Below are 24,488 nucleotides of genomic sequence, written 5' to 3' on the forward strand. Positions count from 1 at the left end.
AGCATGGACAAGGGTATTTTGTGTAACACAGCAATTTCTTCCCTTTCCTGTTCTGAGTGTGAACAGTGCATGCGAAGAATGACTGTTAGTAAGCCACTGTAGGGCTCAAAATCTCTCTCTTTTTACCACAATTTCTTTTTTTGAGATCTTGAGAGATCTAGGAGTAAGCAATATGTTGGTTAACTCCTCTAGGAACATACGAGAGGTGTTCAATAAGTAATGCTACACTTTTGTCTGAAAGTAGGTTGCTTTTATTCATGATTCCAATACACCATATCTTTTGAAGACAAAACCCTATTTTTCAACATAACCTCCATTCAATGCAACAGCCTTATGTCACACAGAGAGGGCCTGTAAGCCCGCGCAGTACCACTCTACTGGTCGACATCAGAGTCAAAGTCTTACTGCATCAATAATCTCCTCATCATCTATGTACTGCTCCCCATGGAGTGCATCCTTCATTGTGCCAAACAGATGGAAGTTGGAAGGGATGAGATTTGGGCTGTAGGGTGATGAGGAAGAATAGTCCAATTAAGTTTTGTGAGCTCCTATTGGGTGCACAGACTTGGGTGACTCCTTGAACTGTCAAGGAGAATGAGAAGTTAGTTTGTATTTTTGTGGCGATGAACACGCTATAGTTGTTTCTTCCATTTCTGTGGGGTAGAACAGAGGTGTGTTGCTGGCCAGCATATGGGAGATCAGACAGGTTTGTGCGACCTTGTTGCGACAATGACAGACATCTCGCCCAATGACTCACTGTGCTTTTGTTCCCTGCCAGGTTCCTGTAGACATTCTCCAAGTGCCTGTATATGTGAAGGTCTGGTTATTTGCCAAAATAATCTCAATGACAGCTCTCCGTATGGAACACACCTCTGTTACTGATGCCATTTTGTAGGCTGCGTGTAGTGCTGCTAACAATCTGAACTTCATGAAACTAGAGCAGCTAAAGTGGGAATATTTCACGATGTCCCACAACAAATTCCACATTTTTTCAACCAAAACTGGTCAAGAAAATATGATGCATTGCTTATTGGACTCTCCTTGTACATTCTCAAAACTTCAACAGTGAATCACAACACACCTGACATTGGAGATTGATCAGCATCTCCATGACTCTTTCATGCTTAGTTGTAAGACTCCACTTGATAGACCGGGGGTCCACTGCACAAAGGAAGCAGCTACTCACGTAGCACAATACTTGCTGAGGCACAACAGAGTTTTTTGTACTAGGTGAAGGTTTAAGGTCCTCTGATGAACACTCACTAGACAACACGCAGATAGCAAAACCATACTGTGTTCCGAGTACAGACACTTTGAATGTCAAAATTTTACCAGTAATTGTTGAAGTATTCATAACAAAGATCCTGACTTTACTGCCTTCCAGGAAAGTTCTCGTGCTCAAATTATTCTCACAACCAAAAGCTGGCTAAAACCTGAAGTAGGAAGTTCTGGAATATTTAGTGTGGCATGCAACATATATTAAGAACACAAATTAAATGCCATAGGAGGGGGAGTTGACAAAAATATTCTCTCCTCTCTGACAGAGACGGTATCCAGACATATATATCAGGTGTAAGTATAATCAATTTACTTGTCTGATATCTTGACTGGCCACCCAATTCTGCCCTGAGAGTTTTAGAATCATTCAAAGAAGGTCTTCACTCAGTAGCACAGAAAAGTCAGCTCATTTAATATTAGTAGGAGGGTATTTTAATCTTCCGATTACAGACTGGGATGTTGATTGGTTCACTGCAGGTGGTACAGAGTGTCAGTCTTGTTAAGTACTTTTGAACACATTTTCCGAAAACTATTTTAAGCAGCTAGTTCAACAGCCCACATGCAATGGAAATATTTTAAAACTTGAAGCTACAAAGAGGCCTGATCTTATCGACAGTGGTGTCAGTATAGAGACAAGGATTAGTGATCACGATATCATAGCAATGATTGTTAGTAAAGTTAAATTAATCAAGCAGGCTAGGAGAGTACTTTTGCTCGAAAGAGCAGGTAAGTAGTTCTTAGCATCCCATTTAGACACTTAACGGACATTATTTAGTTCCAGTATGATGGTTGTAATGGAATTATGGATACAGTTTAAACAGATTGTAAAACATGCTCTGGAGAAGTATGTGCCAAGTAAGTAGATTAAGAGCAGAAAAGACCCACTGTTTTTAAACCCTTGTGGAGTCAGCCATTTTGAGCAGTGAATGTTAAAAATTTCATACGTTTTTAAACTGTCGTGCAGTATTCTATTTCAATTGCCATATATCATGCTGCATGCAATTTAAAAATATGGAAAAAATAATTCTTGCGGAAGTATGTGGTTGATTATGGCATACCCAGGTTTTCATACTTCTTCAATTTAAATTGTTTATAAGTGACAAAATAAAAAGTATTTTAAAGAAACAATATAAATGTGATTTTGTTTCCATATTATTAACACTACACTTGAGTCAAAGAAAGCTCACTGATGTCCATAAAATACATACAAATTTCCGAGTAAAATGACATAAGAAAAACGAAAATTTTAATATGATTTACAGAGATAATAATTATACAGTACATTACAGTATGTATGTAGTTCTGTATAGTTCCAGAGCAGAATACATTTTACCAAACCACGGAAATGCCTTACATCATTTTGTGCTCCAGTATGAAAACAATGTAGGTCTTTTGCTGACAAGGGAACCCATCGCACCCCCCTCAGATTTAGTTATAATTTGGCACAGTGGAGATAGGCCTTGAAAAACTGAACACAGATCGGTCGAGAAAACAGGAAGAAGTTGTGTGGAACTACGAAAAAATAAGCAAAATATACAAACTGAGTAGTCCATGGGCAACATAGGCAACATCAAGGATCATCTGGGCACAGGACCGCCATGGTCTCGTGGTTAGCGTGAGCAGCTGCGGAGCGAGAGGGCGTTGGTTCAAGTCTACCCTCGAGCGAAAAGTTTACTTACTTTATTTTTGCAAAGTTATGATCTGTCCATTCGTTCATTGACGTCTCTGTTCACTGTAATAAGTTTAGTGTCTGTGTTTTGCGACCGCACCGCAAAATCGTGCGATTAGTTGACGAAAGGACGTGCCTCCCCAATGGGAACCGAAAATATTTGATCCAGGAAAACACGTCTGATATATTCTATACGACACTGGTGACGGCATGTGCGTCACATGACAGGAATATGTTGTCGACCCACCTAACTTGCACACTTGGCGAATGGGTAAAAAGATTCTTCTACTTTGCCCGATTTAGGTTTTCTTGTGGATGTGATAATCACTCCCAAAAAAGTGTTGAAAACATAAGAGTGTGTCACATAAACTGCAACAAATGAATGCAAGAGTTTCACAGTTGCACAGTTTTCTCCGTTCTCTGTCAAAACATATGTTTTTAACGTTTTCAAATTTTTCCGTGTGTAGACCGTCAAATCCTGCATATGTCCAAGCAAATCTGAATATGTCCTGGAATTTTGGAGAGCGAAATTGATTATGTGTGAGCACCTGAACACTGATAATTGTCTGAAAATAACAATTTAAAATTTTTGCTGTAAGGGAGACTTGAACCAAGAACCTCGTGTTCCACAGCTGCTCACGCTAACCACGGGACCACGGCGCTCCTGAGCCCACAGCGTCCTTGATGTTGCCTATGTTGCCCATGGACAACTCAGTTTGTATATTTTGCTTATTTCTTCGTAGTTCCACACAACTTCTTCCTGTTTTCTCGGTTGATCTGTGTTCAGTTTTTCAAGGCCTATCCACTGTGCCAAATTATAAATAAATCTGAGGGGGGGTGCGATGGGGAGGTTCCCTTGTGAGTCCCATACTCACTAAGCATGCTATAGAACCTCTTACCTCAGCTATTGTCACATTCTTCCATTTTTTATACGGGCTGGATAAAGTAGCATGTTCAGATATAAACTACTTAGCTGAGCAATTTGTTTCAACAACAATTTGTTAAAGTAACACTGCTATGAAAAATATATTGAAATATTCAACTGCAGAAGATCCTACTGGTGGCGTGTGTGTTGGTCCAGGCACCTCGTGAAATGGATGTGGTAGTGGCTGTAGTGTTTCAGTTACAATTACTTCAGTGTACTACGTATTTTCCAGTCTGTCTTCACATTCGATCAATATACCAGCAAGAACATCAGTCACTTTCTGAACAGCTACTACTTTCACTAAAATACTCTGTATCACTAGTATTTTCCAACAACACATGAAATTCATTATTGGAGACTTTTTAAAAAATAAATTGCTAAAGTGAGTGAAATAAACAAACTGAAAACATTAAGTTAAAGAAAAGTATCACAGAAACAATATTATATAAATGCACTCTACAAAAACAACATCATATGAAATAACAAAATCTGAACAAGTATTACAAAACACCATGTCAACAAACGAACAATCCAGTAGCAGAGTCATCGATCATCGATAAATTTTATAAGCTAAGTGAAAGTAAACTGGGTACTGACAAATCAGCATTCTGACAGTACTGGCATTAGTAGGGTGGTAACAACAGATCTTTACACTGGCATGCAAAGTACTAGTACTGGAATTCAGAAAATGCTGAGGAAGAATAGATTGTTTTACACTCTCAGTTCAAAGAAAAGTGAGCAAATGATGAGAGGCAAAATTCATTATCATGCATTTGCAAAAAGATTGATGTGTGAAGCATACATCAACTACCATCGTAACACCTTACCAAAAGGTCTGACTGACAATCCAAGGAAATTCTTATCCTACATAAAATCACTAAGCAGGTTGGTTTCCATCCAGTGACTCATTGACCAGTCTGGTGTCACAATAGAAGACAGCGAAAGGAAGACTGAAGTTTTAAATTTCTCATTTAAGAAATCATTCACGCAGGAAGATAGTAATAAAATACCACCGTTTCACCATCACACAGTCTCCTGTATGGACAACGCAGTAATAGGCATCTCTGGCATAGATATGCAACATGGTGCTCCACTGCAGGCTATTAACAAAGGTACAAGCATACACGATAGTTCCCTAGATATGACAGTGGCTCAAAGACTTCTTAAGTAATAGAATCAAGTGCATTGTCCTCGATGGTGTGAATGTTCATCACAGACAGGGGTATTGCCAGGGAAGCCTGAGGGAAGAATGACAGGACCACTCTTGTTCTTTAGATACATAAATGATCTGTCAGACAGGGTGAGCAGCAGTCTGTGGCAGTTTTCTGATGCTGCTGTGGAGTATGGCAAGAGGTCACCATTAAGTAACTATAGGAGGATAAAAGATGACTTAGAATAAATTTCTAGCTGATTTGGTGAATGGCAGGTTGCTCTAAATGTAGAAAAATGTAAGTTAATGCAGATGAGTAGAAAACAATTCCGTAATGTTCAAATACAGTATTAGTATTGTGCTGCTTAACACAGTCACATAGATTAAAGATCTCGGCATAGCGTTGCAAAGAGGTACGAAATGGAAAGAGCGCCTAAGGACTGTAGTAGCGAATGCTAATGGTCAACTTCAGTTTACTGGGAGAATTTTAGGAAAGTGTGGTTCATCTGTAAAGGAGTCGTCATATAGAACACTAGTGCGACCCATTCTTGAGTACCACTTGAGTGTTTAGGTTCCCTACTGGGTCGGATTGAAGGAAGACATAAAAACAATTCACAGGCAGGCTGCTACATTTGTTACCGGTAGGTTCTATCAACATGTGAGAACAGAGAAGGTTTGGGACCTCAAATGGGAATCTCTGTAGAGTAGACAATGTTCTTTTCATAGAATATTATTGAGGAAATTTAGAGAATCAGCATAAGAATCTGACTACAGAACAATTCTACTCCCACCAATGTAATTTCATTTAAGGACTGTGAAGATAAGATAGTAGAAATTAGGGATTGTATGCAGGCATGTAGACAGTCAATTTTCCTTTGCTCTATTTGCGAATGGAACAGGAAAGAAAATGACTAGTGATGGTACAAAGTATCCTCCATGATGTACCATGCAGTGGCTTGTGGAATATGTATGTAGATGTAGAACCTGTCACAAAACATGCTGCTACTCTTTGGACCGCCTTTATTTTCTTTATCAATCAGATCTGGTAAGGTTCACACACTGAAGAGTGATAGTCAAATATTTGTGGAATTCTTATAATAAATCTCAGTCTGGTATTTGCTTTTCCTATGAGTAGTTTTTTTTTATTGTTGCTTCACTTTATACTTCTCCATACACAATCTCCCAAATATTTAACATATGTGACTGTCTCCAGTGAAAGACAATTGTGTAATCAAACAATAATGGGTCTTCTGCCTATTTATATGAAATACTTAACGCTTGTCTATATTGAAGATCAACTGCTGTGTTCTGCACCATGGGTCAATCTTTTGCAGGTCTCTCTCCATTTGACTACAATTCTGTACTGTTCTGTCTTCTCTATATACAATAGCACCAGCCATAAACAGCCTCGTGGAGGTTTTGACAGCATCCACTACAGCATTTACATATATTGTGATGGTAATGCTCCTATACCTCTTCCTTAAAGCATGCCTGGAACTACTCTTTATGTCCAATGATTCTATCCATTAAGAATAACACGCTGTGCTCTATTCGCTAGGAACTCTTCAATCTAATCACAAAGCTGGTGTGATATTTTGCACTCTCGCATTTAGTGTGTCACACAACAGCATGGAACTGTATCGAATGCCTGCTGGAAGTTAAGGAACACGGCATCAACTAGGATGCTGGTATCTACTGCCACCTTTCAGGTCTCTTGGATAAATAGAGTGAGTTTTGGATAAATAGAGTGAGCTGAGTATCAGAAGATCATGTTTTGTGGACTCCATTCTGACTCTTACATGAAATTTTTTGGTCTCCACAAAGGTCATAATACACAAGCATAAAACATGTACTAAAATTTTCAAGTTTGACATCAACAATAAGTGTATACTTGTGTGCATCTGTTTGACAACCCGTTTCGAAAATGGGAATGACTTGCATGTTTTTGCAATTGTTTGGAAAGCTTCATTCCTTCACTAATCTACAACAACTGCAACTAGAGATGAGCAAATTCTTTTGCCTACTCTACATAGAAATTTATAGGTATCCCCTCTGTTCAAGTCGGCTTTCCTCCGTTGAGAAATATTGTGGCGACAAATGCAATAGGTGCAAACAGCAAGCCGCACAACATGCTTCGGAGACGGTACTTCAGTTGGTGTGAGATGGAAATTCAAACTGGCCAGCACATTAGCAGATCGACAGAGGGTGACACCGGTAACCAGGCCAGCAACACCTCTGAGGTGTGCTCGCAGCCCCGACCAGCATGCACTGGCCGAATTATTTCCTACTTCCGCCAAAACTATGTTTGAGCCAATCAAACAGAAATGTTACTTCACGGGATGACTACTTAGGGACGTGGTGTAATGGCAGGCAGCAGTTCCAGTGCAGGAAGCCACACAGGGGAGACCTCGCTTGCATGACATGCTACCACAATCAACTCTTCTACTCTTCACCATTATCATAAAGTGGGGCTGGTCAAATGGTATGCTGCCGTGTAGAGAGGATGCAGTATTCTGTTTTGCTACATCACCTACATTTGGGAAATGTCAGACTTAGTGTCAGTATTACAAAATTCATTCCTACAGACTTAAAAGGGATTCAACTGTGACTTATTTTTCAGAACTCAGATTATTTGAGAAATCATTCCATCAAGAAAGTTTTTATTTTTTTTCTTTAGAAGTTAGTTACTGTACTCATCCAAAACCTGTGAGTCTATTTCTATTCTAACAAAATTGACGATCTCCTTCCTCCAGACATAAGTCCCAACATAATGTGGCACAGATCAACAGAATTAAAATTCACTCACGTATCATGCTATGAAGTGGCTAACATTATAAAATCCGTAAAAAACTCAAATCTTTGGGCTGGGATGAAGTTCCAACAAAAATAATAATGGCAGGATGTGATAATACTGCATCCCAACTCTGTCAGATAATAAATCAATCGTTTGATGAGGGCTGCTTTCCGGACAGACTAAAAAGTTTGACCTATCCACAAAAAGCACAGATGAGAGGAGGCAAGAAATTTTTGCCCAGTATCAATAATACCAATTATTTCTAAAATATTTGAGCAAGTAGTGTGTAACCAACTAGAAATATATAACAAAAACATAAAATTATTCTTAATAATCAATATGGATTTAGGAAGGGCCAAAGCACTGTGCATGCTATTAATGAACTAATCACTAAAATAAGCAAATGCCACGATAAGAAGGAGAGCATATCCAGTATCTTCTGTGACCTCAGAAAGACATCTGATATAGCAAACCATAAGCAGCTGCTCCTCAAATTAACATCTTGGGGCTTCTATGAAAAATCTTTAGGTTGGTTCACGTCTTATCTCAAAAATAGGCAACCGAGATTAGTTACACAATATAAGGGTGAGAAAGTTTGCTCTAGCTGAAAGGAAATACAAGTAGGTGTTCTCCAGGAGTCCTTGCTAGGCCCATTACTATTTCTATATTATATAAATGACATGCCAGGTAAGGTAACTTCAGATACAATTCTGTATGAAGATGACTCAACAGCAGTAGCCTGCTGTAAAAACAGTGAAGAATTAGCACAGAAAACGAAACAGACTCTTCAAGAACTAGAAAATTGGATAAATAATAATGCTATGAAACTAAACCTAACACAAACATAAACTGTACTCTTCAGGACCAAACAAACTGTTGAACACATAACACAGTTAAGTTATGAAGGCAGAGAACTGATAACTGCACAATATGTTAAATTTTTGGGAGTGACCACAAACAAAAACTTGTCATGAACTGATCATGTGGATTGCTTACTGAAGCAGTTAAATAGTTTTGTTTACACAATGAGGGTTCTAAATAAAGTAACTGACTTAGCTGTTAGGAAAATTGTGTATCATGCATATTTTATATCAGTTGTTAAGATATGGCATAATTTTTTGGGGAGTTGAAAAAGGAAGCCTCCTCAGGGTGTTCAAGCTACAGAAAAAAAATTATCAGAGCTATGACTGGAACAAACAATAGACGATCATGCAAACCATTATTTGCAAGTCTTAACTTACTGACAATTCCTTCCATGTTTATATGTGAAACACTTCTCTTTGAGTTAAAAAACCCACATCTTTTTGACGGAAATTCATTTAAACATGCTTATGAAACAAGGCACAAACAAGATTACATATTACCTTGCCACAGACTAACATTATTTGAAAGTACTCCAGATTACATGGCTTTGAAACTTAGCAATAAAATGTGTTCAAAGTTGAAGGACTGCAAGCTAGAACCCACAGGTGCAAACACTGAAAAATATTTAAAAAGCAAATGCTAGCTACTACAGTGTGGATGATTTTATAAACGAGGAAGATGAGTGAGAGATATTACATTTGTTTTGTTTTCCTGTTTTTTCTGCATTATGTTTTATGTGTATGCTTATGTTCCCTTTTAATTGAGGTATATGTTCTTTTTATACATGTCCATACTTATAAACTATGTATTGTGTAAACAATGTATCTAAATATCTAGATGTATACATGTATACTAATTTTATGAAAAGTATGTGCCCTTTGAAGTATGTCCATATTTATAAACTAGAGAAACAAACATGAATGATTTTAAACCACTGTGGAAATTTTAAGAAACAGGAAGAAATCTAACATGTAATTTTCTTTTTATGTTGTAATGTGCTTCTGGGCGCTTCCATTCCTTCATGTTAATCTATCTTGTTTTAAGGTATATTTAGGTAGACATAGAGTTATTCATTTACAAGTTACCAATGTTTCAATCAAATGATTGTATATAGCATGCCATGTGACAATAAAGATTCTATTCTAGTCTTGCACTGAAAAAGAGGGAGTAAAACTGTTTAATTGGTATACCTGGTGAATGTTTCATTTAATTTAACTAAGGGAAGGGACATATCAAGGGGTTTAGTTGATTTTTTAATCCTGCAGTCATTTATCTCAGTATCTTTCATTTTAGTGTATGCATGACAATTTAAAGACAGTACCATAATGTGATCTTCCTCCGTGAATCAATTTTGGAAAACTGAATTTAGTATTTTGGTCTTCTATCTGCCATCATTCATCCTGGTGCCAGTACAGCCACTGAATGCATAGATGATTCCAATGCTTTTATTTACTTACATTGAGCTTTAAATCTTAGGTTCTTTTATCAGCTCTGAATACAAGATTGAACTTTCAAATTCACTAACCCACTTGTGGCTCTCTTTATGCTCACTTTGGTGAGTGCTCACTGCAGAATGCAAACAGTTCACAGTACTGGAGAACTGGCAGTTCAGAAGCACCCTCCATTGGAGCCTGAATTACATGAACTAATACTCAGTGTAATATGGCAAAGTCCTCATGGTTGCTCACCACTCACAATTTATCACCAAGGTGGGCTCACTCTCACTGCAGGCAGTATCACCACAATCCTTTACCAAAATAAAATATCCACGACAGACAGTAGTTCTATTCATAAATCTGTACATTTTTTGACTTAGCTTCATTTGGTAAGTTCAGCTACCTGATTATGATTAAGCTGAATTGAAACAATATCTATGCTACTGAAAACAATAACTAAATAAAAAGTAGTGTGGCAAAGTGGTACTTCAGCTACTACTAACAGCAAGCTTTCTATAAGGTTATCAGTTTTGTGGGATTATTGAAGCAACAATACCTGATTTATGTCAGTAGCAGAGGTTCCCATTACAACTGTACAGCCAAATGTTTGTAGATGTGATGTTAAAGCACGCTCTATTAGTGGATGGTCCAGAATTTCCGAGGAGTACCGATCTGGCATTGTCCCAAATCCACAAGATTTCACTGATACTAACATGTAGCAAAGTTCCATCATCCAGCCATCAAGCTTATCATTCGTTATGAAAGGTGCACAGTTAAATGGATCCTGTAGAACATTACAAAAAGAGCACAAGTTATTAACTAAAACAGAAAATAACATATAAGCACCAATTGAACACATCAGATGATTGATGATGATGATGGTGATGATGATGATGATGACGACGACGATATGGTTGGTGTGGCACACATCAATAAGGTTCTTAGCACTGCACCAAAAAAAAAAATGTTGTGATATGAGTGTCAATAAGATGCAATTCACAGAATTATAAAACTTCAAATACAAATAAAAATACTAAAACAGAGCAGAAACATGTACACAAAAACAGAAATATGGGAAGTAAGTATTATGTCAGATCTAAAACTTAGACTAAGAAAGGGAAAAGCAATGGAAAGAATTAAATAAGCATAGCAAATAGCTGTGTGTGGCCAATTACTGTAATAAAAAGGATGAGCCAGCCACTCTGCTACAAACTAAAATCTCCAGCCCAGACACTTCACATAACTTTAAAACCTTCACCACTCTCATCTCGTCATCAGTTAATAGAGGACAGATCCCCACCTAAATCTGCTTCTGCCAGTTTATCACAACATAAAATGTACTCAGTGAAAATGTGGCATACAATGATTTGCAAGTCACATGCATCACCTTCTTCCGCCAGAGTAAAAAGCCATGTGAGGCTTACTAGAGGCAAGTAAGGGCCATTTCATTCCATAAGAGTGACCAGCAGGAGGAATTCCGTGGTCTAGCACTTTGCTTCACCAACCACAATTTATTTCCATCACTGCCAGCCACTCCTCCCACAACTACAGACTGAGCAAGGTGGCGCAGTGGTTAGCACACTGGACTCGCATTTGGGAGGACGATGGTCCAAAACCTGTGTCCGGTCATCCTGATTTAGGTTTTCCATGATTTCCCTAAATCACTTCAGGCAAATGCCGGGATGGTTCCTTTGAAGTGTGGGTAAAACATTTTAAAATATTGAGTGTTTTTATGGAAGACTTTTCCAGGTCCCAAAGGTGTGATAAACATGTAAGTTTAAGAGTCAATGTGAGGCCCAGAAACCTCACTGTGTCTTTAAAATTAATAACAGTGTCCCTCATCCTCAATACAGCAAATTTAAAATGGAACATTAACAGGTAAAAAGAATTCACACACACTTCTCGGCTGAGAAACTGAAACCTCTCGTTGGCTTATTCATCCAACTGTCAGAGCACCAGTTGCAACTAATGAGTTCTTGTTGCAAAGCCCAAGGAAAAACAAAACACGGAGAAGTTGTCAACAAACAAAGATAATAGGATAGGACATTTAACTACCAACATGTTACAATTAAAAGCAATGGCAAAGACAGTCACAATTAAAAGTTACCTTGAGAGACACTGACCTCCTGCTCAAGGCGATCAGAGAGGACGTCATTGACTCGATACCTAAAACAGTGTGGTGAAAATCCCTGAGCTATCAGTCTGGGTGCCAACACTATCTTTCCGTACAGGCTGACTTCAACATGGAGGCAAATGACTTCACGAAACTAGGTGGCTGTGTGGCCTTAAATGCATTCTTCCCATCAGATAGGAGATGCAATGGGCGACTTCAACCTCCTGTATTTTCTTCTCTACTGCAAAGATAGGGCATTCTTGCTTCAAACTGGATGGGCTTAAGAACAATTGACACACATGGATGAGGCAGCACAATGAAGACCTGGTTTGTTGGTAGTGAAGCTACATCTTCTACACATATCCTGCCCATTAAAACCCAAGCATTGACACCCAAAGCAATGCACGGAGCGTAACTTTAAGGTGAGAAAGCTTGCCACAATATACTTGGGCAACTTCAGTAGATTGAAAGTTGGGATAAAAGAAGCTGACTACTGAAGCTCACCATCAACCATTTTAATGTAATTCTGTACTTTAATGACAAGTTCACCTTCCCATTCCTGTGGGAGTTACACAGTATTGATATCCCTAATGTCTCACACCTCACAATTCCTTTACAACAATTTAGCCCATTGTGCTGCTCACTGTTGATAATGTATTCTCCAAATTGTTTAGCATTTAACAACCTGTTCACCTGGGTAGCCTTCAGTGTCTCGATCAGAAATGTCCCAATGTGCAGCTTCTTGGTGGATTTACATTGTCCTCCAAGTCCCTCTAGAGCTTTAAGGATTTAGAAAGGCGACAATTTTTCAAATAAACCTTCTACACATTCACAGCAATAAATACAATATCTACTACAGGATGTGGTCCATTACTATTACTGCTTTCTCTTACATTCACATTCGTTGCAGCTGGACCAGCCATTCATGATCTCTTTGGCATCTGAATGTTAGTATTGCCCAATGGACCAGTCAGACTGCTCGGAGTACGAAAAAGTGATTTAAGCTTCATGGAAGGGCCAAGATAAGCTAGAGAAGTAAGTGTCCACCTAGATGGAGCCCCACTTGCCCAGGTATGACTTATAAAAATTAGGTGTGGCAGTTTCCCCAGAGGTTGCCAGCTGACTGTTCTGCCTCAACAGCTCTGCCTCTTATCGGTGTGCAACATACCTCGAGAGTCATGATTTTTTTTAATAGATGTTTTTACCAGCCTCACAATCCGAATAGCTAAGCCAAAATTCCCCCTTCCTTGATGCACAACATTCCGCTGCCGTGCCACACGGGGGTTGCTGAACCATATCCAGAACTTATGGGTACACAGAGGACTGGTAGTGCTCACCTGTCCCCAAATCAGGTAAGCTGAGTTCACCAAGCTCATACTCAGCAGACAAATGCTGAGCTCCCTGAGGTGCTTGCCACTTAGAATGACATCGGGGGGGGGGGGGGGGGGGGGGGGGGGGGGGGACACATATGGTTTCATCGAATCCCTCTCCTGCTAGAAGAGAAAGCCATGGGCCACAGGACAAAGTCCTACAGATCGCCACACCTACTTCATTACAGTGGAGTAACAAGAAGAAGGTGCACACCCACCAGAACCCCCCCCCCCCCCCAATGATTGCAACATGTTGCAATTGTTAAAGTTACTCTTTCTTTCATCAACATACAATCTCCTAACTCTACAGTGAGGCTTTTCTGTGGCAGCTACCTCTGTCACATCCATTGGACAGCAGACAAAGTTAATTAGTTGTATGTTCCATGGATCACATATGCCATAACTTGCTGCAATGTGGAATGCATCAGTAGGTTTACAGATAAGACACATTTGCTCTTTGCAGATATGATTACAAGCTGATCATTTACATAACTGCAATTTTACTTTAATCTTAATCTGTAATATGCGCTATAAATGTATTTTAACCACACACAGAAATTATCTACACAAAAATTCCTCTATGAAGTAGCAACTGTTGAATGAAAACATTTTTATTTTGTTTCTAACTCTTTCTTGTTAACTGTCAATCATTGTGAGCCACCTTTCTCATTCTTCCATCACCAAAACCAATAATTACATGAAGAACATAGGTTGCTGAACATAGTGCCACAAAGAGCTATTACAAATGATTTCCAATTCCACCTCCAATCAATATGCACTTCCCAGAATACTGAACATTCAGTTTTACATATTTCTTTTCCTCCACACTTTCCTGTTAGTGACTATAATATATCCTGCCTTGGTCAAAACTGAGTGAACTGTGTTTTGTCTAAGTTACGTGACAGGCCATTTACTGAGAACTACTCAAAAACATTTCCAAATAATTCATTTATTGAAACTTCCTGGCAGATTAAAACTGTGTATTGAAATGAGACTTGAACTTGGGACCTTATTCTTTTGTGGGCAAGCACTCTTCTGTCTGAGCTACACCAGCATGACTCACAACCCATCCTCACAGCTACACTTCCACCAGTAACTCATCTTCTACCTTCCAAACTTCACTTCATGTCTCCACAATGTCGTTTCTTTCAAGAGTGCTAGAGGAGAGCTTCTGTAATGTTTGGAAGGTAGGAGATGAGGTACTGGCAGGAGTAAAGCTGTGAGACAGCAACGTTGGACCTCACAAAAGCCTACAACTGAATATCTCTAGCAACAGAGGCACCCATGAAGTTGCAATAACTATGCCCTTTTGGACTATCTGAATTCCCATACACACTGTACTACCCATGAAACATGGCACAGACCTTTCAATACTTTACTGATGAATTTACACTTTGCATAAACTGATGATGTGTTGGTGATATTGTTAATCTATGAACACGGTAGATAGCTACACACAGTTTTATGAATGTTTGATGACTATGGAATCCTCATAAATCCAGCTAATAGCACCATCAGTAGTAACAAAGTGAGGATTTTGGGTTTGCATGAGCAGTATGTATCCAGCAGCTAGGCACATTGTAGCACTTACAACATACCAGAACTCGGAGAGAGTGTACAAAGCGTGACAGTGCTTGGGGATGATAAGCTTTTACTGTTTTTATCCTAAGCCCAGGCACCACTCCATGCTGTATCTCTCCCAGCCCCGAAGCCTGTGGTTCCACATGTTGTCACTTGGACTGACAAACTACGGATGGCAACTGTAGCCTGCCACACACTCTTGTTGTGCATCTGATTGCAAGTGCCCCACCTGTGATTTTCTCAGATGGCTCAAACTGTGCTGGTGGTGCCATACTACAACAGAATGTAAGCCTCCCCCCCCCCCCCTTTTCAAGATGATCACAGAGATGCAGTCCTCTTGGCCACTATTTTACACAAAACTTTTAGCAGGCTATGACGCAGTCAGATACTTGAGATTCACGGTGGATGGATAAGCATACAGACCATCAGCCACTGACTTACATTGCTGCGAAGCTGTCTAGAACAGAAAGCATTTTCACACCAGTGCATGTCACTGAACACGTGGCAGCGCAAAATGACGAACGACAAATTAAAGGACTTGTTGAAATGTGAGACAGGCTTGGACTTGCATCACATGCCACTTCCAGACATTGATACACTGTGACAAGAAAGCAGGTCGACAGGGGCTGTATGTGGCTGCCGTCCTATGATGGCAGGTTTTCATTTCTCTACACTGATTGAGCCATTCAGGAATCCACACTACGAGAGTAGTAATACAGATTTTTGTATGGCCCAGAAATAGACAAATTGCTGTATGGGTGCTCAGACTTGTATTCCCTGTTAGAAGTGCAAAATAACACGACATATATGAACTCCACTCAGAAATCTGACATCCCAAAAACATGATTCTCACACATCCATCTCGACTTAGTAGCACCAGTCCCAGTTAAACCTATCTGCTGGTACTGACAGATACACCAGGTAGCCAGAGGTATTCCCACAAACTGTTAAGAATGTGATGTGTACATGCATCTGGGGATAGATTTCACATTTTGGCTGCCCCCAGCAAGTAACTTCCAAACAGGGTTGGCAATGGAAGGCAGAAATATTTCACACATTGGCTCGCGTTATGGACTGATGGCCTTCCACCAGTGCTAATGGGATTGTACTGTGTATTAAAAGAAGACATGCAGGCCCAGTAGAAATCATGTAAGGTGAACATCTGCATCTATCAGGAGAATTTTTCAAACAACATTCCAGCCTCTCTGTGCTCTGTTCAAGGACTCCAGATGCAAATAGCAGCTATGCAGTCTAGTGGAAGAACAGACGAGAGGCTACTTCTGTTTTCAAGACCCTGACACATCCCACTGTGCAGACAACTGGTGCCACCCTACCAAGGCCAATATACAGTTGGTGGCACAGTGACATGACACTCACTCATCCTACTGAAGCGCTGAAGATGCCACTGAACTACACGCCACTACCAGACCCATCTCCATCTACATATATACCCCGCAAGCCGCCATATGGTGCGTGGCAGACGGTACCCCTACTAGTTGTTTCCTTTCTTGTTCCACTTGCAAACAGAGTGAGGGAAAATAATTATCTGTATGCCACCATACAAGACCTAATCTCTCTACTCTTATTTTCATGGTACTTACACAAAATGCAACTGGCAGCGGCAGAATCGTTCTGCAGTCAGCCCCAAATGCCGACACACTAAATTTTCTCAATAGTGCTCCTCGAAAAGAATGTCGCCTTCCCTTTGGTGATACCCATTTGAGTTTCTGAAGCATTCTCTGTAATACTTGATTGTTGTCTGAAGCTACTCGTAACAAATCTAGACCTATGTAACACCAGTTTCGCTTTTCCTGATAACTTCCTCCCGAGTAGTCTACATCCTGAGATTCAAATGGCACACTGTTTTACCTGTGAAATATCTTACTTGAGAGGATGTTATCCTCATTAATCCATACAATAGACCTGAATGCCCTCAGGAAAAATAATGGCTGCAGTTTTCCCTTCCTTTCAGCCATTCACAGAACCCACACAATAAGGCCACATTGGCTAATACTACAAGAGTACACAAGTATATCATCCAGATTGTTGCCCTTGCAACTACTCAAGAGGCTGCTGTCTGTCCCTCTACAGTAACTATATATTAATCTGACTTTGCAAGCCACCTGATCATTTCAAAGTCCACGATTTATGGGGAGGGGGAGGGGCTGGGGGTGTGCACCACATATGGCTGAATGCAATAGCTTTATCACAGTGACAGGTTTGTAATATTTTGTTTGACATGTTATCAGTATATTAATAGAGCTAATTATTTTTCTCACCTTCCCTGGAAGATGTTAGACTTACATAAAATTAACTGAATGCTTGTGGTATTGAGTTTCACATATACTGCAAAACCAAGTACTGTACTAGAACTAACAGTTATAGCTTTCCTACTCAAAAGAAACAAAATGTCTTCTTCTTCTTGGGCCTCTGTTCCGCATCTGCGCAGGGTTGTCACGGTTATTAACATATCTTGCATAATTATTTTAAAGGGTGGCCGAACGCCCTTCCTGTAACCACCACCCTGTTACACTTCCCCTCCAGGATGTAATGTGTGTACCCCAACTGTCTGTATGTATTATTATTCCAGTGAAAGTGTGTGGGACTTTTCTAAATGTTTGTGAATCTTGTAATTGAGATGGGACTTGAGTACCAGCCCGGTATTCATCTAATTGGCTGTGGGAAACTGCATGAAAACCATATGCAGCCTGGCTAGCACACCGATTCTGGTCGTTATCCCGCCAGGTGGGTTCAATCTTGGACCAGCATGCCTCCACATCTCAGAAGTGGCATTTTGAAACACGTGGCTATCTAGGCAGGTAAAAGAAACAAAGTGTAGGTAAGTTATATGCAGAACAATAGCAAATGCCAAAACAGAAACGTACTTGGGAGACAAACGGTAGAGAACCTTAAACCTCAAGCCTTCGGGAATAAATACAGACATCTGCAGAAAAAGATGAGATGGGGACGATACATAAATCTTTCATAAAGGAAAATTTATTAGGAGCCTGTATTCCAATTAGTATTTTTATACTTCTACTTCTCTAAAACTTTCTCCACTTTGGTCATGGGCTGCACTTCTCATTCAAAAGTTTGTGGGTTTCCTTTACATCAACATTTACAACCATCTCATTCTATGAAATGGTACCAGTATGTGATTAACCATTTCACGTCTTCTCTGCACCTCCAAATACCACACTTCATTTGTTTGCTATATAATTTTGTTATCATCAATCTACATAAGGCATTCTAGTAATTCAGAAGTATGCACATCTTGTCCAACTGACAGATCAGACAATAAAATCAAATCAATACAGAATCTTGTTAAAGGAGAGAGAAGGAAAGGAGGCCTACAAGATGACATCATTTCTGACCAAGAGAATGGTAGCATTTAAAAGACCGATTACATATACCATATATTTTTAATAATTACTTTTTAAAAATAGATGATGAAATTGTCCCAAATGGTTCATAAGAGAAACAAAACCAGTATACAAAAGAAGTGATATAAAGCACATATTGTGAAATAATTTAAATTTACAATCTTGTCTGAAACAAGAAAGATCACCATAACTCTAAAATGTAGAAGTTCTTATGGCATGAATAATATCTTCACCAAGAAACTAAAAAGCTGTGGCCCTCTAATGTGTAATCCTGTTACCTAGTCACTTACATAATGTACTGTCATCCAGGATTGGACTGACCCCTTTTTGATTAATAGAATATCTCCTGCATACATCAATTTCTATTCATGGTGATTTTTATTATTGTACAATATTTCTATACAAACACCCATACTGTACTGAGCATATTATATTTTTCTTGGCCTTTGAGAGTTCTTCATTAGCTGTGGATGACATGGAACAACTAGGCTAAGTATCGCTACGAGTTCATTTGTACCTGCAGACAATTTGACCCTTTTATGTAGTGCAGACACATTTTCATTAGATGTCCTTTGAATGATTTTGGACCAATGTTCAATGCATTAACAGCTAAAACAGCTTTAGCAGATCTTATGTAAATTTCCTTCCTTTTGTATTTGAAATAACTACTGGTTTTTTCTTTTTACGTAGACTTTTAAATACGAAACTAGATATTCAGTTACAGCTTCTTTTTTGATAGGGGATATTCCTCATGCCTTGAACATCTTCTGGATGTCAATCTTAATTTTATATGTAGACTATTAATGAGTTGATTATGAAGGGTTGGAAACATTGCCTTTGGTACAGTTGAGAAATGTGGATTGCTCATTTTGAACTCTGTTAGTATTTTCCTATAGTGAGTCTTCAAGAGAAGAAGAAAACTCACGTCCAAAAGGTAGCGGTACATGCGTTGTGTTGATTGGGATACACACAAACTTTGTCATTTTCTTCACACAGCTGAAGAACCTCACTTGTGAAGTGCGAACTTAGGTTGTTTTTTATCATTATTTTTTTTTCCTGGCAGGTTTTTCGGATGAGGAAGCAGCAACTTTTTAAACCAATCTGTAAATATTACATTGTCAAACTAACAACGGGAGCACCGTTCATTTTAACAGGGTGGTCCTGCCTGAGTACAAGTATCATATCAATTTTCACTTTTATAAACAACAAAAACTGGCAACAAAACATCAGAAGCAGACTCACAAATCATAATAGTTATGGATGATTTGGCATGGTTAAGAAAATGGTCAGGACACTTAACTCCATGACGAAATATCAGTTTCTTCCTTCCTGGATATCTGTGGGATTACATTCATCATAATTAACCATGAACCATGGACCATGGACCTTGCCATTGGTGGGGAGGCTTGCGTGCCTCAGCGATACAGATAGCCGTACCGTAGGTGCAACCACAACGGAGGGGTATCTGTTGAGAGGCCAGACAAACGTGTGGTTCCTGAAGAGGGGCAGCAGCCTTTCCAGTAGTTGCAAGGGCAACAGTCTGGATGATTGACTGATCTGGCCTTGTAACAATAACCAAAACGGCCTTGCTGTGCTGGTACTGTGAACGGCTGAAAGCAAGGGAAAACTACAGTCGTCATTTTTCCCGAGGGCATGCAGCTTTACTGTATGATTAAATGAGAATGGCGTCCTCTTGGGTGAAATATTCCGGAGGTAAAATAGTCCCCCATTCGGATCTCTGGGCGGGGACTACTCAAGAGGATGTTGTTATCAGGAGAAAGAAAACTGGCGTTCTACGGATCGGAGCGTGGAATGTCAGATCCCTTAATCGGGCAGGTAGGTTAGAAAATTTAAAAAGGGAAATGGATAGGTTAAAGTTAGATATAGTGGGAATTAGTGAAGTTCGGTGACAGGAGGAACAAGACTTCTGGTCAGGTGACTACAGGGTTATAAACACAAAATTAAATAGGGGTAATGCAGGAGTAGGTTTAATAATGAATAGGAAAATAGGAATGCGGGTAAGCTACTACAAACAGCATAGTGAACGCATTATTGTGGCCGAGATAGATACGAAGCCCACACCTACTACAGTAGTACAAGTTTATATGCCAACTAGCTCTGCAGATGACGAAGAAATTGAAGAAATGTATGATGAAATAAAAGAAATTATTCAGATAGTGAAGGGAGACGAAAATTTAATAGTCCTGGGTGACTGGAATTCGAGTGTAGGAAAAGGGGGAGAAGGAAACATAGTAGGTGAATATGGATTGGGGCTAAGAAATGAAAGAGGAAGCCGCCTGGTAGAATTTTGCACAGAGCACAACATAATCATAGCTAACACTTGGTTTAAGAATCATGAAAGAAGGTTGTATACATGGAAGAACCCTGGAGATACTGAAAGGTATCAGATAGATTATATAATGGTAAGACAGAGCTTTAGGAATCAGGTTTTAAATTGTAAGACATTTCCAGGGGCAGATGGGGACTCTGACCACAATCTATTGGTTATGACCTGTAGATTAAAACTGAAGAAACTGCAAAAAGGTGGGAATTTAAGGAGATGGGACCTGGATAAACTGAAAGAACCAGAGTTTCAGGGAGAGCATAAGGGAACAATTGGCAGGAATGGGGGAGAGAAATACAGTAGAAGAAGAATGGGTAGCTTTGAGGGATGAAGTAGTGAAGGCAGCAGAGGATCAAGTAGGTAAAAAGACGAGGGCTAGTAGAAATCCTTGGGTAACAGAAGAAATATTGAATTTAATTGATGAAAGGAGAAAATATAAAAATGCAGTAAATGAAGCAGGCAAAAAGGAATACAAACGTCTCAAAAATGAGATCGACAGGAAGTGCAAAATGGCTAAGCAGGGATGGCTAGAGGACAAATGTAAGGATGTAGAGGCTTATCTCACTAGAGGGCGATGTACTTGAGGACAATATTATGGAAATGGAAGAGGATGTAGATGAAGATGAAATGGGAGATACGATACTGCATGAAGAGTTTGACAGAGCACTGAAAGACCTGAGTCGAAACAAGGCCCCCGGAGTAGACAGCATTCCATTGGAACTACTGACGGCCTTGGGTGAGCCAGTCCTGACAAAACTCTACCATCTGGTGAGCAAGATGTATGAAACAGGCGAAATACCCTCAGACTTCAAGAATAATATAATAATTCCAATCCCAAAGAAAGCAGGTGTTGACAGATGTGAAAATTACCGAACTATCAGTTTAATAAGTCACAGCTGCAAAATACTAACACGAATTCTTTACAGACGAATGGAAAAACTAGTAGAAGCCAACCTCGGGGAAGATCAGTTTGGATTCCGTAGAAACACTGGAACACGTGAGGCAATACTGACCTTATGACTTATCTTAGAAGAAAGATTAAGGAAAGGCAAACCTACGTTTCTAGCATTTGTAGACTTAGAGAAAGCTTTTGACAATGTTGACTGGAATACTTTCTTTCAAATTCTGAAGGTGGCAGGGGTAAAATACAGGGAGCGAAAGGCTATTTACAATTTGTACAGAAACCAGATGGCAGTTATAAAAGTCGAGGGGCATGAAAGGGAAGCAGTGGTCAGGAAGGGAGTGAGACAGGGTTGTAGCCTCTCCCCGATGCTATTTAATCTGTATATAGAGCAAGCAGTAAAGGAAGTGAAAGAAAAGTTCAGAGTAGGTATTAAAATCAACAGAGAAGAAATAAAAACTTTGAGGTTCGCCGATGACATTGTAATTCTGTCAGAGACAGCAAAGGACTTGGAAGAGCAGTTGAATGGAATGGACAGTGTCTTGAAAGGAGGATATAAGATGAACATCAACAAAAGCAAAACGAGGATAATGGAATGTAGTCGAATTAAGTCGGGTGATGCTGAGGGAATTAGATTAGGAAATGAGACACTTAAAGTAGTAAAGGAGTTTTGCTATTTGGGGAGCAAAATAACTGATGATGGTCGAAGTAGAGAGGATATAAAATGTAGACTGGCAATGGCAAGGAAAGCGTTTCTGAAGAAGAGAAATTTGTTAACATCAAGTGTTAGGAAGTCATTTCTGAAAGCATTTGTATGGAGTGTAGCCATGTATGGAAGTGAAACATGGACGATAAATAGTTTGGACAAGAAGAGAATAGAAGCTTTCGAAATGTGGTGCTACAGAAGAATGCTGAAGATTAGATGGGTAGATCACATAACTAATGAGGAAGTATTGAATAGGATTGGGGAGAAGAGAAGTTTGTGGCACAACTTGACCAGAAGAAGGGATCGGTTGGTAGGACATGTTCTGAGGCATCAAGGGATCACCAATTTAGTATTGGAGGGCAGCGTGGAGGGTAAAAATCATAGAGGGAGACCAAGAGATGAATACACTAAGCAGATTCAGAAGGATGTAGGTTGCAGTAGGTACTGGGAGATGAAGAAGCTTGCACAGGATAGAGTAGCATGGAGAGCTGCATCAAACCAGTCTCAGGACTGAAGACCACAACAACAACACATAATTAAATACATTACACGCTTGTGAATCTTTGGCAGTTTTTTCCAAAACAGGCAAAATATTTGATAACTTTACCTTCTGTCACCTCTACCTTGCTACGAGTAATGTTGTTTGCAAGCTGTGATGTGAGGATAGCTTTATTTTGTTTAATAAATTTACAGGCCCAAGCATTACCTGGATAGTAATGTTTCCATTACGTTTAAAGTTCAACAGCCGTAAAGTATTTTATAAAATGCATTTTAACCATCAGCTGTTTATTTTTTCCATTAGCCATCTACCGGTTTTGGTTATTAACCATCATCGAGGATATAGGTACCAGGCAAAACCAATAAATGTGTAACGGGACAAAAAAAATAGCTGATGGTTAAAATGCATTTTATAAAATTATCTGGATAGTTATTTTGGAATCGTCTTCCATTGTGTCCAACTAAATCTACGGATGCTTTTGTTATAACTTTAATATCTGTAATATGCAATGGAAACCCCAAGTCAGCAATAGTGGCCATATAATTTGTTAATACAGAATTTTCTTCTGATATTAGTGCATTCGTATTTCCTACCTTAATTGGTCCAGTTTTCCTTAAGTGGTTTTACACTATGTTTTTTGATATACGTAGTCTCTTGGCCGCACCCTATAATGTCTCTTGGTTATTTTTAATTAACAAGATCACTTCTTTTAATGTTTCCTTTTGCACATCTAGGTATCATCCTGCCCCTAGGCATTAGAGCTTAATTTTTAATTTAGTTATGGTTTTACTTTATCTATTCAAACTGACACTTTATTCTTTATCTTCACCTATAGCCTACTGTGTCCATTCTTTACAGTTAAAACAAAACACCAATCTCAATCTAAAGCTCCTGCAATAAACACAACACTTGTAACAACAGATACTGTCCAAGACTAAATCAGAAATTTAAATTCACTGTTGCCCCATTCTTAATTTATAAACAATGTTTATAAACTACAATTTTGTTTTACACCATAAGTGGGCAAATACATGTGGATTAATGGAAATTCAATGACAACATTTCGGGGATCAATGATATCCATTAAAAAAAAAAGGGGGAATTTTTAATTGTTAAAATTGTTTGTACTGTTAACAAGGTCAGACAACTTCATTAAAATGTGTGAATCTGAACACATAAGCATATGACAATAATAGGATCAACTATTTTGTTTGTGCCAAGAAATTTCTCCTAATTTAATTTATAAGCAGATATGTGGGGCTTGCTTAATTTTTTTTAACTATAACATTTTTTAAATTTTATTTTAAAGTGTGTGAATTCAAAGCAACAAATTCCATTGTATTATAGGATAGTATTTATTTTCAAGAAGACATATAAATTTACCCAGGAATGGAAGGAAAAGGGTGAAACGGAACCCAGGGTCAATATTATCCCCAGGGGATCAGAAATATCCCAGTTGACAGTACCATGGTATT

At 39.1% G+C, this 24,488-nt stretch overlaps 1 protein-coding gene across 1 annotated transcript in view; it reads right to left on the reverse strand.

Annotated features, from left to right (window-relative positions):
* The window catches only part of LOC126248153 (guanine nucleotide exchange factor C9orf72-like), a 108,489-nt gene that overhangs the window by 61,537 nt on the left and 22,464 nt on the right, over positions 1 to 24,488 (reverse strand). The window contains exon 3 of the mRNA XM_049948890.1: positions 10,673 to 10,900. Within this exon, the coding sequence (XP_049804847.1) occupies positions 10,673 to 10,900 (228 nt within the window). The remainder of the gene's footprint in view (positions 1 to 10,672; positions 10,901 to 24,488) is intronic.

Source organism: Schistocerca nitens, chromosome 3, assembly GCF_023898315.1.
Source record: "Schistocerca nitens isolate TAMUIC-IGC-003100 chromosome 3, iqSchNite1.1, whole genome shotgun sequence".
In the NCBI taxonomy this organism is placed as follows: Eukaryota; Metazoa; Arthropoda; class Insecta; order Orthoptera; family Acrididae; genus Schistocerca; species Schistocerca nitens.